This window comes from Sparus aurata, chromosome 20 (genome assembly GCF_900880675.1).
Source record: "Sparus aurata chromosome 20, fSpaAur1.1, whole genome shotgun sequence".
NCBI classification, from domain to species: domain Eukaryota; kingdom Metazoa; phylum Chordata; class Actinopteri; order Spariformes; family Sparidae; genus Sparus; species Sparus aurata.
This window is the reverse complement of record NC_044206.1, coordinates 26,463,773-26,480,430: the sequence shown is the minus strand read 5'-3', so window position 1 is coordinate 26,480,430 and position 16,658 is coordinate 26,463,773. Positions and strand designations below refer to the sequence as shown.

Sequence of the window (16,658 nt, the reverse complement as noted above, 5' to 3'; positions counted from 1 at the left end):
ACAAATCTACACAGACTTTCAGTATGTGGGGTTTTGTGGAAACATTCACCAATAGACCTCCAGATGAAAAGTGATCGACTGTATTCAACTTTAAGACCTCATTTTCATTTTCATCCTACAGGAATCAGGGAGGTGAAAGAGGAAGTCAGAACATTTCCTGCAAAACAAAACTTTACCCAGTGTGGGCATTAACATGTAGCAGTCTTCTCAGTCTGTTTATTGTGACCTTTGTTCCCTGTGAAATAACTCTGCTTAGGTGATAAAGTATGTTATATGTTGTTTGGTTGTCTTATTGTTTGATATTCAATGTTCAGGAAACATTTGTGTAATTAAGGTCAAAAGAAATGCTTCTGAAATAATGTATAATCTTATCATTTCTATGTAAAGGATTATAAAACACATTTTTATTTGTGACTGTTTTATTATTTTGACAATGATAAAACACATACTGGGGTTCAGTAAAAGTCTGGCAGAAGTGAGGGAAGGCAGCACACTAAGTTACTTATCTCTTTATTTCTTCAGAGAACAACATTATCACCTGACAACAGGTATCAGTCCTAAACGCAGTTACCTGAATATATAATACGTCATGGTGTGTCATGGGAGGAGTCGGTGGAAGACAGATCTTACAGTATGTAGTGTATAGAGTATATAAGTTTCCTCCCAGAATCCGAATTCATCAGACAAGCAGCTCCAGTTGGAAGTCAAGAAGACTCACACACGACTCAGCTGATCTGCACAACTTCACCAGGTGAGGACAAACTGGGCTGATGGGTGACAGAAACAGATCTGTGTTTAGACTGAACTCCAGTCTGAGTTACAGAGTGGAACATTCATGTAACGTCTCTTTACATACACTGCATGTGTCACTAACAAATGGGCTGCAGATGTCTGGGGTGCACCCAGGGATCCAGATCAGAGCTTTGCTGGGGTCTCTAAAAGTAACTCTAACCCTTACAAACGTTAGGATAATAGTGGAACAGGTGTGTTTTGTGCAGGGCCGGCCCAAGCCTCCATGGGGTCCTAAGCAAAATTTGATTTTGGGGCCCTCTATTACTGCCAATAATATTGATTATTGTCATTATTATCATTACGAATACACTTTACACTAGAACTTTTTGTTGTAGTTAGATTGTATTCCACAGTGATTAATGCCATGGAAGCAGACTCCAGATTTGCAAATTTACAGAAAAATCTTTCAATTAATATTTGGCAAAGTCAGCAACTCCCCCTACTGGCGACACAGTAGTAGTCAATATGTAAAACCTTAAAGTGCAGCCCAACATGTTTTACCCATCCATGGTTTTTAATCTGAAATGGTAGCAAATTCAGCTACAAGAGCAGCCTGGGGTTAATTAACACTTAATATTCAAAGTGATATAGTACTAAGTGGGATACTGATTGTCATCTAGGTCAATTAAAAGTAACAAAATAAACTAATCGTTTACTGCAAACACAATCTGCTTTATTATAATTTTTTAAAGTAAATTACAACACCAAATGTACAAAAACAGACAGTATTAAATAAAATAAAATTTGAAAAATCAGACAAATACTAGGTACAAGGTAACACAAATGGTTTATAAATAAAATATTAAGATGAATAAGGTTTGAAAACTATGTAAAAATGTGCAAAATCTTTGGTAAAATGGGACGGGGGCTTCAGCCATTGTGTCTTTTTGGGAATATGAATGTGTCCTCTATAGGCAGTGGCCCTCTTAGTACCTGTTCAGTCCTTTCTGAGTCTGACAGGAAAGAGAGACACTCAGCTGGGTCAACTGGCTGAGCTGCTGATCCCTGCTCCAAACTGGACGCTGATGAGGACAAATCAATCTCGATGACCAAAGATGAAGGACCTACAGGGAAATTAAAATAACATTTTTGGACAAAATTATTCATCTCAGAATATTCTGCAGTACACTGAGCAATTATAAAGGCTGTTTTGTTGTTAACTTACCAGGTACAGCTGAGGTTGCAGAAGACACAAAAGGGACAGTGGGCACAGTGGATAGAGATGGACCTAAGATGAAAAACAAGCTAGCATGTTATAGTCATATTACACTTGACAATGATGCAGCTTATTTTCTAAATAAAAAAAGTACAGCTATAGCTTGTAATAAGAAAACAAACTGTAGAACAACTGAACATTGTTTGATAAGTTTTGAAATAATATGGATTTGTCTAAAATCATGTCCCTTGTCATACGATTATATCTTATATCAAAAAAATATTCATCTCAGTATGTTCTTCAGTGCACTGAGCAATTAAAGGCTGTTTTGTTATTAACTTACCAGGTACAGCTGAGGTTGCAGAGAGGTCAGTGGGAGCAGAGGATAGAGATGGACCTGAGATGAAAAACATATCCCTTGTCATATGATTATGTCTTATATTAGTATATCTTAATGAGATAATTTGACTAGAAATTAAATATACATGGTGACAGTTTTTGATCACGTCAGTCATCAGCCTTGGCTGCTCCTGAGGAGTTGGATTGCCCCTGGACTGTGTCAGTGCCTCAAAATTATTTTAACAGTGCTCCTGGGGAAGTTTCATACAAGGTATGAGCATATTAGGGAGATGATGTAAAAGGAATATGTTTATTTACTCACATAATTTACTGTGCTCTGCAGCAAACAACTGCAAACAACATACCTCAAACTAGTAAGTTAACTAAATTAATTAATTAATTAATGCAAAACCATATTGCTAGCGAACGTCACTGCGTTTGTAACTAACGTTAGTTATTAAACATTTGCTATCAAACACTGTTATCAAAAACGTTGTTTTGATGCCAAAGAGCGACCCAGAATAATGTATATACACTGAAAATCAACTTATTCAAAGTATTACACAAACACAAAAACGTTAGCTTGAATAGTAAGCTATCTAACCTAGTCAGACGTTTTGAACTAATGTTAGCTTGCAAATTTGCTATTATAGGCTAACGTATTTGGAACAAAATATCAACAAATGTTACATTACTAAGACATACCTTTATCTCGTCGTTTTTATCTTTCTTCCTTATGCTTTTTTCTGCCCGTGAAGGGTAAGTCCTTTTTTGCGACATCTTCCACCTGCTCCAAGCTCCTGGATGCTGCGTGCGCACTGCAGGTTGGCTGCACTGCACACGTCACTAGCTGAGCTCTGACGTATGGAGCAGCCAGAGAGGCAGTAGGAAACTACACTCTTTGATGTTGGGTTTTTTTGTTTGTCTGTTTATTGTACAAGTATGTACATTTGATAATATATGAATCATCATTGCTCACACATGGGAAAAAAAAAATTAATTACTTTTTTCTTTTTTAAGTTAATTGCTCTTGGGGGCCCTCTAGTGGTCACGGGGCCCTAAGCAGCTGCTTAGTTCGCTAATGCCTTGGGCCGGCTCTGGTTTTGTGACAGAGAGAGAATAGAGTATATACCTCATCAGTGGAGCAAACGGATAGAAGGTTTAATTACACAAATAAAGAAATATATTCATGTAAAATGTCTGCTGAATGAACATGTAAGCCAAATAGATAAGAATGTGTTGCAGACAGCGTTTCACAAAATTCATTCAGATCCTTCTGATCAACAAGTGTTTTTTAAGTGAGTCTGGTGACTTTCTCCACGTTCTTTTCCCCCAAAGATATATCCTACTAGTTAATGTTTACTGGATTTGTATAATTTGACATGTTTATTATTGTGGTTTAAATGCTGAAATCAGTAGAAACAGTGTGTTCAAAGAGCTGCTGGGAGGTAAGACTCACCTCAGACACAGAAGCAGCCCCGAAGCACTTTAAACACGAAAACCACACATTTTTTACAGCAATGCCACGACATACAGACACTTTTTGCAAGTGAGGAACAATCTTAATGTGGTGCATTTAATGTCGAATTTACAAGAAGAGACCATCGATTTGAAATTTGCCACAGCTGTTTCACAATGTTTGTTAACTTTCTCCTCATCATGGAACAACTCTTAAAATCCCTGAATTTGTAAAGGAGTCTGGGATATTGCTGTTACGAGTGACTTCACTTGTATACGTGGTTAATGTCTATGACTTTCACACACACTCAGCAGCCCACTGCCTGCAACAATCGTGTCAAGTAGATCACAAAAACAGTTCATTCTTTTAAATAAAAAAAGGTGTGACAGTGTACACACCATATTTCTTTTAACCCATTTATATCTTTAATGTAAACATTTCTCATTACATTGAAAAAATGCGTCATTTGTGATAAAATACTGGTTGTTGGTAATGTGTTAGTGACCCCCACATATGTGTAATTTTACCGTTTTAATTGGAGCTCAGCTCCTATTTGCTCCTGACTATCTTGAACCCTGGGTGCTCCTGGTTTTACATCAAGATAAGAGATAAGACTTTATTGATCCCTCACCTCGGAAATTCAAGTGTAATAGCAGCTTACAGATACGGAAACAAGATAATAGCAAAGATAGAATACAAAACAGAATAATAGAAAAATATGATAAAATACTACTATGAATAAAAATAAAGACTATATACATTCATTCATCGTCTGTAGCCAATTTAGCCCTTTTACAAAGGGTCGCAGGGGTTACTGGAGCCAATCCCAGCTGTCTCGGGGCTTGCAGAGTACACCTGGGACAAGTCGCCAGCTCATCGCAGGGCCCTTACTGATGGCAGATGCCTCCCTGCAAGGTGCCAACTGCACATCAGGAGCAATTTGGGGTTCAGTATCTTGCTCAAGGATACTTTGACATGCAGCTCAGCTCCGCCCATGAATCTGACCGCGGTGGACAGTTGCACTTGGAGTCAAACAGAGTTGTTGATGGGACAGATGATTGTTGTATGGCGGGGCAGAGGGTCCAGCAGCAGAGGATCACATCCCCGTCCCTCAGAGGAGACGAGTGCCTGTTTACATGCAGCAGGTCCAACTCACCTGGCTCCTGAAGGGAACGGTAGAAGATGCTCTGATTGGTTTGATCTATGTCCTGCCAAAAACACATCCATGACTAATTCAGAGACTAAACACAACCTCTTTGTGTCCAGAGTATCTGCTGTTTGATGAGCAAAATGGACTTGGACACGCCCTAAACGCACCACCACCATGTGCTATAGACCATTTAAATAGGCCCTTTGACTTGCTGTCACTTTCTGCTGCCACAAGATAGCAATCTGCCATCAGTGCATCTGATCACACCTCACTTACAGTTCAACACATCACAAGTACAAGTACATTTGCTTTTTAAACAACGTGGGCACTGGGTGTGAAAATGATAACTGAGCCAGGCTGAAACTAGCTGTGAAACTTGCTTTCTAGAGCTATTTAACACTGATTTTAATAAAAACTATATCACAGCAGCTCTCAGTGTAAATGAAGTCCTGAAGGTTGTGGTGTCTCTTGAACAGATTGAAGAAAATGTCCTCAGAAGTCATGAACATCGCTGCCCTGGGTCGACCTTTCACCCTAGGAATGCTCTATGATGCTCGCAAAGATGAACTGATCCCAGGTAAGTCTTGACATTGACATATGAACTACTAATATGTTTTAAACAGTACTGTATGTAGTATATCTATAAATAGGTTCAGGAACTGTTCAAGCTGCTCTGGTCCCTGGCCCACAAATCTGGTTCTGCAGATTTTCTCATTTATGTTTGTTTGGACCCCAACAAATGTCACATCATCCTGATTTTAATGGTTTGTTCAGTGAAAATTAGAACTCTGACCCAAAAACCATCATTCTCTCTGACCTCTCTAATCATGTCACAATTGAAATATGATTCTTTGAACACATCATGCAGCTGATCCAAGATCCAAGTCCACAGTGATTCCTGCTTTATGACACAACTGATGTTTTCCAATTTCTTTGGGTTTCACATTGTGGGATCAAAAAACTCTGAAAGAGAAGACAGTTGAAACCTCTAAACGATCCAGTAACTTTAAAGTCTCTGCATCTGACTCCATTGAATCCAAGTCCTCTCTGTTGGACATTGAAGCTTCTCTGAAGGTCAGTTTCCTGTGTGGACTGGTTGAAGTTGGAGGATCTGCCAAGTATCTGAATGATAAGAAGAAATTCAAGAATCAGAGCAGAGTGACGTGTCGGTACAACGCTACCACACACTTCAATCAGTTGTCAGTGATTCAAGGTGAAACCATGAACACACAACAGTTAGATGTCATCAAGAAGGGCACGGCAACACATGTAGTCACAGGAATCCTTTATGGGGCAGATGCTTTCTTTGTGTTTGACAGTGAGAAGTTAGAAGACAGCAGCGTTAAGGACATCCAGGGCCACATGGAGGCTGTGATCAAGAAGATCCCCTCATTTAATGTTGAGGGTCAAGCTGACATCAAGCTGACTGAGGAAGAAAAAGAACTGACCAACAAATTCTCCTGCAAATTCTACGGAGACTTCATTCTTCAAAGCAACCCTGCATCATTTGAAGAGGCAGTGAAGACCTTCGTAGAGCTTCCGAAGCTGTTGGGAGAAGATGGAGATAAGAGTGTGCCAGTGAAGGTCTGGTTGACGCCTCTGAAGGTCTTTGACACGACTGCAGCTGAGCTGATGAGAGAGCTCAGCGTTGGATTAGTGTGGAAGGTGCAGAATGCTCTCGAAGATTTAAGAGAAATACAAATGAGATGCAACGATTCTCTGGAAGACACAGTGGTACAGAATCTTCCACAGATCCAAGAAGATTTAAACAAGTTCCAAAACTGTTGTAATCTTTACATATCTAACCTCCAGATGAACGTGGCGAAGAAACTTCTCTCAATCCGTGAAGGTAAAGAAGACGAGAGCTCAATAAAGAAACTCTGTGAAGACAGAAACAAGTCACCATTCAGTCATGAAAAACTAGACAATTGGCTGGATCATAAAGAGAGAGAAATCAACGTCATCAGGTCCTGTGTGGAAATGATGGAGGGAACAAAGATCGTCCATGATGAGTCAGAGCTGGACAGAGAGGTTCTTGCTACAGGTGTCGATGATGCTCTGTGCTTCGTCTTCACCTCCCTGCAGAGTGCTGACCTCGGCCTGGATGAGATGGACCAATACCTGGATTCAGTTAGAGGAAGTACCAATGAAGACCCATGGTACTACTCAGGTGATGTTTTAACCAAAATGAGAGAAAAAGCCAAATCTTTCCAAGATATTGCCAAATCTTTAAAGAGCAACAGCAGATTCCGTTTCCTGGTAGCTGCCATCACAAATGAGAAATACACCGGAGCAACCATCTACCACTACAGGAACGGCATTCTGCTCACTGAGGATTTCTCAAAGCCGAACATCCCTGATGTGGAGACTGTCACAGACAGAAGAGATTTACTCTGGCGTAAGTATTTTATTTTCACTGTAAGACAAATAAGAACAAATGAGTCTCCTTCAGAAACCTGACTACTCATTCCTTTTATTACTCTCACACTTCATTTTAAGCTTTCTTACAAAAGTCCTGCAGATTTTCTCGGAGCTGAAACTGAAACTGATTTATAGAGAGACTTAAGTGAAATGAGCGACAGTACTATGGATGCACAGTGGTTAAATAAGTACTCAGACCCTTTAATTGAGTAAAAGTAAAAATATCTTCAAAGTATCTGAAGCAGATATTATTATATCTATCTGTAAGAACACAGCTGGATGGAGGCTGAGATCTGAGAGTTTAATGAGCAGCGACTGCTCCACTCTAACTGTAGGCTACATGACAGTCAAAGATCATCAGTAGAAGTTGGAACTGAAAGTATCTCAAAGTGAAATATTTACTTTCCACCACTGTCCATGAACAGTACGTAGGAGCATGTGAGTGGTGTTCAAATATATGAGCCTGTCCTTTCAAATGTGTTCAGAATAATCAATAAATGTGTTTTCAGTATGAACTGTGATCATGATCACGTCTTGTTCTCTCCATCAGACGCCTGTGATCTCACTCTGGACTCAGACACAGTAAACAAAGAGCTCACTCTGTCTGAGGGAAACAAGAAGGCAACAGAAGGACCAGAACAGTGGTATCCTGACCTCCCACAGAGATTTGATCAATGGCGTCAGGTTCTCTGCAGAGAGAAGCTGACTGGGCGCTGCTACTGGGAGGTGGAGTGGAAAAGTTCTAAGGTCGAAGTTACTGCAGGTGTTTGCTACAGAGGGATGGCAAGGAAAGGATTAAATGACCTGTCCAAGCTCGGAGGGAATAAACTGTCCTGGGGTTTAAGATACAACAATGTTATGGCATTTGTAGGTTTACAAGAACTCTCTGCAGAACATGATCAGAGCCATAAGTTACCTGTTCCTTCTTCCTTCTCTCGTCTGGGAGTGTATCTGGACTGGTCTGCTGGCACTCTGTCTTACTATAATGTCTCATCTGACACTCTGAGCCACATCTACACCTTCCACACCAAGTTCACTGAGCCTGTTTACCCAGGCTTCATGGTTTGGGTAGACTCCAGCATGTCTCTGTGTCTGTAAACTTGTCAGCACATGATTCAGTTCAGATTCAGTTCAGTTCACTGAAATCACTGATTCAAATGTTTTGATTGTGAAGCGTCATCATGTCAGTCACATAACAATGTTAAATAATATAACGCTTCTTTATGTTTGAGTATCTTTAGTGCACATGTAATCATCTTTGAATATCTTTAGTGCACATGTTATCCTGTTTGAGCATCTTTAGTGCACATGTAATCATGTTTGAGTATCTTTAGTGCACATGTAATCATGTTTGAGTATCTTTAGTGCACATGTAATCATGTTTGAGTATCTTTAGTGCACATGTAATCATGTTTGAGTATCTTTAGTACACATGTCATCATGTTTGAGCATCTTTAGTGCACATATCATCATCTTTGAGTATCTTTAGTACACATGTCATCATGTTTGAGCATCTTTAGTGCACATGTAATCATGTTTGAGCATCTTTAGTGCACATGTCATCGTGTTTGAGTATCTTTAGTGCACATATCATCATCTTTGAGTATCTTTAGTGCACATGTAATCATGTTTGAGCATCTTTAGTGCACATGTTATCATGTTTGAGTATCTTTAGTGCACATGTCATCATGTTTGAGTATCTTTAGTGCACATGTAATCATGTTTGAGCATCTTTAGTGCACATGTCATCATGTTTGAGCATCTTTAGTGCACATGTCATCATGTTTGAGCATCTTTAGTGCACATGTCATCATGTTTGAGTATCTTTAGTGCACATGTCATCATGTTTGAGCATCTTTAGTGCACATGTCATCATGTTTGAGCATCTTTAGTGCACATGTCATCATGTTTGAGTATCTTTAGTGCACATGTCATCATGTTTGAGGGTCTTTAGTGTCTTTTGGACGTTGTTCCTTTTTGTTCCTTTGGTTTGTGCTGACCTGAGAAAAGGAATCTTTTGTCATTTAAACCAATTTCTTTACTTTTTCTTTGAATTGTTGTGATTTAAACCAAAAAAATATAAAAGCTGAAATAAAACTGGAGTGTATTATGTACATTCCAACCAAAGCTCTTGACTTGGCTCCTTTTTGAGGTGGTCTGATCTGGTCGTCCACAGGTAAAGAGATCCTGGAGTCTCTGTGAAAGGCTGACACATTCATTTAATACAAAAAGATGTCTTGAATTGAAGGAAATACATTTCTAAAGCTAATAAGATTCATATTCTATTTGATGGTGTTAAATCTGATGGTTATTTCACTGGATTTGTTCTGGTGTTGTGGTTGTGAAGGTTACACTTTATCAGATTTCACTTTCATTGTTTATGCATTTGAGTAGAAGTTAATCAGACCTTTTAACTAATTGTTCAGGTTTTTCAGGGATCTTGAAGATTCCCCATTGAAAAAAACAGACCTCACAGTTTATAGAGTGAGAGTTCCTCCAGTCTGATCTTTTAAAAAGAGTCATTCTGAGAGTACAGTAAATCCCTCACGACCTATACTGCAGACTCTGTTGTTAACCGGACACACTGACATAAATTAGTCCATGGAGCCATGCAACAATTCTGTCAGTTTGGTGGATGAAATATAAGTCCCAGATTCTACTGTAGTCGTTTCACTTTTAGCAACAGCTTAAATGTTTTTCATATTTAAGCACAAAATTAAGTTATCGGTCAAAAACTATGAAACATTGTACATATATACACATTTATATATCATCTGAATGTTTTCAGCATCTCTGTTGTCATGAAATGTTTGTAGGGGGTTGATTTCTTAATTTAGTTATCAATTACTTTTAATTGAACTTGTTTCAGTCACTCACATACAACAAATCAATTTTTATTCTGGCATCTTAATATGAACTTGTTCACAGTTTGTTCATATGAGTTCTGATCTTGATTCTTTATTTACGAGGTGCTGAAAATACTAATTTGATTATTAATTATTTCCATAGGTAAAAGTTGCAGACGAAGGCAGAAGTATGTTGGAGTGAATCATCTCACCTCATACAAACCTTCAGTCTGACGTGAACCGGATGTAGAACCATCAGAACCACTGGAGCGATCAACAACGTGCACACATGTGTTTAACAGAGTCACAGAGAACAGGTTCCACTTTTCTTTTTTACTCTCTTTATACATGTAATATTATTGTGATATTGTTACTGTGTCTTGGGCCGACACACAGAAATATCAAATAAATACAGCCTGTTCTCAACAACATCACGGTAAAATGCAACTCTAATGGCTGGTATGTAGGAATGTGTTCCGAGCCCTTCACTTTCATCGTCTTTGTGCTTTGATGGTTTCTATGTCAGCACTCAAAGTTTACAGGTTTCATTAGTTGCATTTTTAAACCTCATATACTGGCTTTAAGAGCCAGTAAATTGTTTTAGGCTGTCACCTCGGCCTCTCTCGGTGTTGTCTGTTGAGCCAGTAAATGACTGTGGACTGCCATCTAGTGGCCAGTCTCTGTGAGGGTAACAAGGTATAAAAGGGAGGAGACTATGAGCCCTGTAAGCTCACCTGTGTGTATGCTCACCTGTGTGCATCTCCATCACCTTCTCCTTTGTCTCCGCTGGGTTGGCGCAGTGTCTCTGCTGCCAAGTCTCTCCTTGTTTAGATTATTTGTGGTTCTCCGACTAAGTTTGCTTTTGAACCATGTAAAGTAATCATGTACCCTCTTTATGTTGATTAGGTTGCTGCGGTCTGTTTTAAGTTTGTTTTATTGTTATTAGGAGGCAGATGGTTATCCAGACGGCACCTTCAACATAACTAGCAATTAGCCAACACTATTTTGATATAGTTGATCGAGTTAACAATGATTGTTAACGTTTTCCAATAAATTATATTATCTTTTATTTTTCTATTGAATGAGCATTTGGGAATTGTACATGAAATGTTCATATATTTAATCTAATCTTTTTCTTTTTCTTTCTGTATTTCCTTTCCATAGTTTTCACGGTGCTACAGCCGACAATAAAATTCAAGCACCTGTTTGAATCTCTTCGCCTCATTCGTTGACGCCAGGCATGGACTGGCCATCTGGCGTACCGGGCAATGCACGGTGGGCCGACGCACATTTTTAGGCCGGGCTGTCATAATTTAATCAAAAAAGTATATTATAAATCATTTGTATCGACCGCAACGGCCCATTGGTTGATTTTCTTGAAGGACATTGGGCTGATCCAATGAAATCTCTCAGCCCTTCACTTTTTTTTTTCCAAGTGCACAATTTAGAGGGGGCGGCCCATTGGTCTATCTTCAATATAGACAGTGGACTGAACCAATCAGGATATAGTACAACAGCGGCCCCACCCCTTCCCACTGTCTCCTGTAACTTCTGCTAGTTTCAAAGTGTTAAGCGTGAGGAGTGACAACATGGAGCAACCAAGGAGAAAGAAATTGGATGCCGAGAAGTTGCGTGCTAAGCAGTGCCGCTGCTAGCCACTTTGGTGCCCTAAGCATAATTCCTTTATGATGCCCAAGCCCGAGGAAAAAAAACATTTGTTTTTGCTAAACCTTTAACTCAATACCAATAACACAATAGCAGCATCAGAATGTAACACCCAAGAACAATAAAACGAAAAAGGAAAATCTACTTTGTAAACACAGAACAGGTCACACAGGTCTCTACAGTGTCACCTGCTGATGGACTCTGAATGACAGGACTTGTGCTTTCAGAGGTGGTTCTCTGCTGTGTATCTGTCCCTAAACTGCTGGCTGAGGGTGGCTGATCAGGGCTTGGTACTGTTGTAGAGTCTACAGACCTGCTGGCCGGCTGGGGTTGATGTGTGCCTGAACTGCTTGTAGATGGTTGCTCATCATCTGTATCTTCCTCTTGGCCACGCGCTCGTCCTTGGTCGTATCTCAGCATTGACCCTGAATTGATTTAGATATATGAAGAAAAAGGATCAGTTTAGAAAGAGACAAAATATTCAAACAAAGAATCTTATACCCAAAAAAATGATAAACATTTAAAACTGAAAGCATGAAGCCAAGGAGCTCTCCCCCTTTATTACTTATTTATCAACTATTTGATGAATCTAATCTAATATAAAAAGCATGACAGTGTGTTTTTGCAAGCAGCTACTCACCTGTTTGTTGACATCCGCGTCTTCCGGTAGCGAGACCAAACTAGTATATCCATCGAGTGTGCACTTAACAGGCTTAACAGGCTACTGTAAGGCTCATGGCTCATGACAGGCTGTAACATGGACATGTACATTATGAACAGAAACAAGAAAATGCTGGAATACGTTTCCGTCTCCGCCAGTGAGGGTGTAAGCGCACGCTCGACGAATTAACTAGTTTGGTCTAGCTACAGGAAGACGCGGATGGTCAACAACACAGGTATGTAGCGTCTTGCACAAACACACCGTTTTAACTACTTTTTTATTCATTTTGAGTCATACACGCTACAGTGCTGTGTTGTAAGGTGTCTGCTGATGTTGCATAACTTTTGGTGTGAAATGTGGAGCATGGTAAGACGCTTAAAACACAGTGTAAAGTTCTGACCCCATGCTGTTAGCGTTCAATGGTAAGTCTGCGTTCACGGAGCTCTGTAATGGTTGGACCAAATGTGTTCGCGTCTTCGGTACTGGCAAGTCAAGGGTAGCTTGAGCAATGAAGCTGCATGTTTAAATCGACCGAAGTTCTCCTTTAAACTCAAAAACAAGTAGTGTAAAAATACATCCTGTCAAACAGTTTCTCCAGAGGCCAAGACAGATTCATACAAATCATCCTTTTATAAGGTTTTCAGGTTCTCTTACAGGACTGGGTCTCCTCCAGAATTCATGGCTGTTATCAGACAATCAATCCTCCGTCACTGTGAGTATTCTGATACACATGCAGATTTAAAATGTATTCACGTTCCTGTTATTGACTCAACTGATTGTAGAGCTGGTGAACACAATGCTCTCAGGGTTCTGACAACTAGTCCACAACTTCCTCCTCTCGTCTCCTCATGAAGGACGTTTAAGAATAATTTGTCATTACATGAAAACAAGTTTTACAGCTATGACACAATATAAAGCAAATTACTAAAATCTAAAAAAGTTTGACTAGATTGGAATGACAGTAAATTGAATGTTTGCACAAAAGCAAGCAGTGTGACAGCAGAGGAGCATGAAGTAACAGGCCGTCCTACTCAAACCATCAACATGTAACCCTGTTTACAGGAAAAGACACCACTCAGAAGCAGTTCTGGGATATTGGGAAATTCTTCTGGTTGACACAAAGATGAAGACAGCGCTGAGTTTGTTTGTTTGTTTGTTCGTTTTCAAAACTGGCAAATGTCTCTGCAGTAACTACACTGACATATGAAACAAACTAAGCAATGAAATTATAACAATTTAAACAACCATTTTAATGTCTGTGTTGAACGTGCGCTCATCATTTCTTTTTAAAGGAATGTTAAAAACACAGTGTGGTCTAAAAACAGTCCTGGGTGTAATTTGTCTGTGTGAAATTCTGGTTTTGATGGTGTGGATGTTGTTCTTTGCCTCAGGGGCGACTGAACAGGGGGCTTTTGTAGTGTAGAAGGGGGAGGGTGAAGGTGAGTGAGGGGCAGAGGGTCCGTATGCACGTGTATCAGTAGTGAGTCAGTGGGTCGTTTGTGCAGATTGTACAGCGTACTGTATATTAGCCGAAAGCATGCGGCTACCCAGCGTGCTGTGGTGGAGGCCATCGCTCCTGAAGAACTCTGAACACCCCCAAAACAGGTTAAAATTGTAAATAAAACCAATGTTCAGGGCTGTGCATGCTGCTCGAAGTGCGCGACCCGCCTGCACGTCTGTGGTCACCGGCTGGAGGTGGTCAGCCTGGGCAGGTGTGTGATGTGACGGGGGTCCGGGGGCCTTGAACCCAGAAGGAGGATCCTCTGTCGGCTCAGTGCGCTCTCTTTTAAACAAATCCTTTATCATTAACGATGTAATTTTAGATAACAACCTAGACAGCATTCTCCTTACAGAGACATGGCTTGGCACTGATGCACCTGTTGTTCTCACTGAGGCTTCCCCGCCAAATGGTTAACTTTTTATTTTCTACTAGAGGGGGACAAAAAGGAGGCGGAACTGCGTCAATCACCAAAGACACCATGTTGTCAAATGAAGTCTTTTTTAACAAATATTTATCATTTGAGTATCATGCCTTTGTTTTTAGCAGCCCCCCCATCCTCTGTATGACAGTCTACAGACCACCCCGCTATTCCACCTCTTTTAACAGTGAATTCTCAGAACTACTGTCAATAACACATAGCACTTATAACAGAATACTAATAACCGGTGATTTTAATTTACACATAGATAATTCCTCAGATCCTATGTCGGGAGAATTTTTAAACCTTCTCCATTGCCTTGATTTTAATAAACATGTCACGCAGCCGACCCACAGCAGGGGGCGCACCCTGGACCTGGTCATAACCTATGGCCTGTCCGTTGGTGCGCCCTCTGTTGTGGACCTGGCTGTGTCTGACCACTTTTGTGTGTTTTTTACAATCACCAGTTTTAACCAGCGGGAGGCCCCAGTGAGAACAGTGAGGAAACGCTACCTAACTTCTGAAGTGGCTGCAAATTTTATCCAGATTTTACAGAGCACTCCTGCAGAAATTTTACCAGCACCATGTGATTTTATTGTTGACAATTTTAACCATAAAATAAAATCAACGCTGGACTCGGTGGCTCCACTCTCAATAAAAAGAAGTATTACAAGACCGACACCCCCGTGGAGAAATGCAGAAACTAAAAAACTAAAGAGAAACTGCAGGAGTGCTGAGAGGAGATGGAGAAAAACAAAACTGACAGTTCACTATGACATTTTACGTGGACATCTCAAAACATACAATAACGCAATCAAACAGTCAAGAATCTCCCATTTCCAAAAACTAATCAACGAACATAAAAACAACCAAAAATTCCTCTTCTCCACAATTGACCTTTTAACAAACAAAAATTTTAATAGATCCTCCAAAACACCAACTGACGCCCTTTGTGAGGACTTTGCAGACCACTTCAGAATTAAAATCAATGACATCAGATCGAGTCTTTTACCCCAACAGATTTCCAATGTCGACACACCTGGATCATTGATTTTACCCGAGGAAACACTGGAGAGTTTTGCCCTGGTTGATGCGGGGACACTTGGTCGAGTCCTCTCCCAAGTAAAGTCCACAACCTGCCTATTAGATCCAATTCCCACACCGTTTTTTAAAACACTTTGTGGATCCTTTGAGGATCAGCTGTTATACATGGTGAATTGCTCTCTTCAGACGGGGGTCTTCCCCGCCTCCTTTAAAACGGCGGTGGTGAAGCCCCTTCTGAAGAAGAGCAACTTAGATCCCAACATCTTTAATAAGTATCGGCCTGTATCCAACTTACCGTTTTTAAGTAAAATTTTGGAAAAACTTGTTTTCAATCAAGTAAATGACTTTTTAATTGCAAACAACATTTCAGAGAAGTGTCAGTCTGGTTTCAGGACGAACCACAGTACAGAGACAGCCCTTTTAAAGATTTTAAACAACATCAGGTGCAACTTGGATAACAATGAACTCACAGTCTTGGTACTACTGGATCTAACCGCCTGGATCTAATCTGTTGTCCTCAAGTCCCAAACTCTAAACTCAGTGCCAACTGCATGATGCTCAAGCTGTCTGACAGACAGATGGAAGAACGTTAATGAGCCAGCAGCCTCAACTTCAATGTCTTCCGGTCACCTATCGCTCCATTTTAATCCACTATAAACTGTATTAAACACTCAAATAACCGATTTGAAGTCCTATTCAATGAAGTTATGTGTTATAGACTGAGCCACATCCATAATTGTGCATGCTTAAATAAACAGCAACTTATCGCAACATTTAGCAAAAAAACACGTTTAAAAAACTTGTGAATTTGTTACTTTTGACCAGATTTACAGCAATATTTGTGAACTTTGTGATATTCACTTCTCTTGTAAAGAAAAATATAATGTCAATGTTACATCTAAGGGTGAATCTAAATATCCAGCTACAGACCTGGACTGGTAACTGAAGAGGTGCCAGTTCACTTCCTGGGTTACTGCCGAGGTAGCCATGAAACCCCCATGTGCTCCCCGGGCGCCTGACATGGCAGCCCACTGCTCCTAGTTTGCAGTGTGTATACTTACAATGTGTAGCTAGTGATGGGTTAAACGCAGAGGACACATTTCAGGTGTGTTTGCATGTTGCATGTACAAATTAACTGACAAATAAAGATTCTTCTTCTTCAAGGACTGAGAAGATGTCATTGGGGGTCCATTCATCCATCCATTG

At 40.1% G+C, this 16,658-nt stretch overlaps 1 protein-coding gene and 1 long non-coding RNA gene across 2 annotated transcripts; one reads left to right on the top strand and one right to left on the bottom strand.

Annotated features, from left to right (window-relative positions):
- Nucleotides 1–459: 459 nt before the first annotated feature.
- LOC115570750 (uncharacterized) lies at nucleotides 460–2,311 on the bottom strand. Its single transcript, XR_003981811.1, has 3 exons — nucleotides 2,292–2,311; nucleotides 1,726–1,856; nucleotides 460–767 (listed from the first exon to the last, which is right to left on the bottom strand). It is a non-coding gene; the product is annotated as an uncharacterized LOC115570750 (long non-coding RNA).
- Nucleotides 679–8,589, top strand: LOC115570749 (neoverrucotoxin subunit beta-like). The gene is made up of 4 exons (XM_030399455.1): nucleotides 679–751; nucleotides 5,373–5,473; nucleotides 5,834–7,294; nucleotides 7,868–8,589. The coding sequence occupies exons 2-4, from the start codon at nucleotides 5,383–5,385 to the stop codon at nucleotides 8,413–8,415; spliced, it is 2,100 nt and encodes a 699-aa protein (XP_030255315.1). The 5' UTR covers nucleotides 679–751; nucleotides 5,373–5,382; the 3' UTR covers nucleotides 8,416–8,589.
- Nucleotides 8,590–16,658: the final 8,069 nt, after the last annotated feature.

Excerpts from the sequence above, each read along its gene's own strand:
- LOC115570749 (XM_030399455.1), top strand. The coding sequence starts at position 5,383 with ATGTCCTCAGAAGTCATGAACATCGCTGCCCTGGGTCGACCTTTCACC. Across the intron at positions 5,474-5,833 it reads CAAAGATGAACTGATCCCAG|GTTTCACATTGTGGGATCAA; the intron begins GTAAGTCTTGAC and ends CAATTTCTTTGG. Across the intron at positions 7,295-7,867 it reads CAGAAGAGATTTACTCTGGC|ACGCCTGTGATCTCACTCTG; the intron begins GTAAGTATTTTA and ends TCTCTCCATCAG.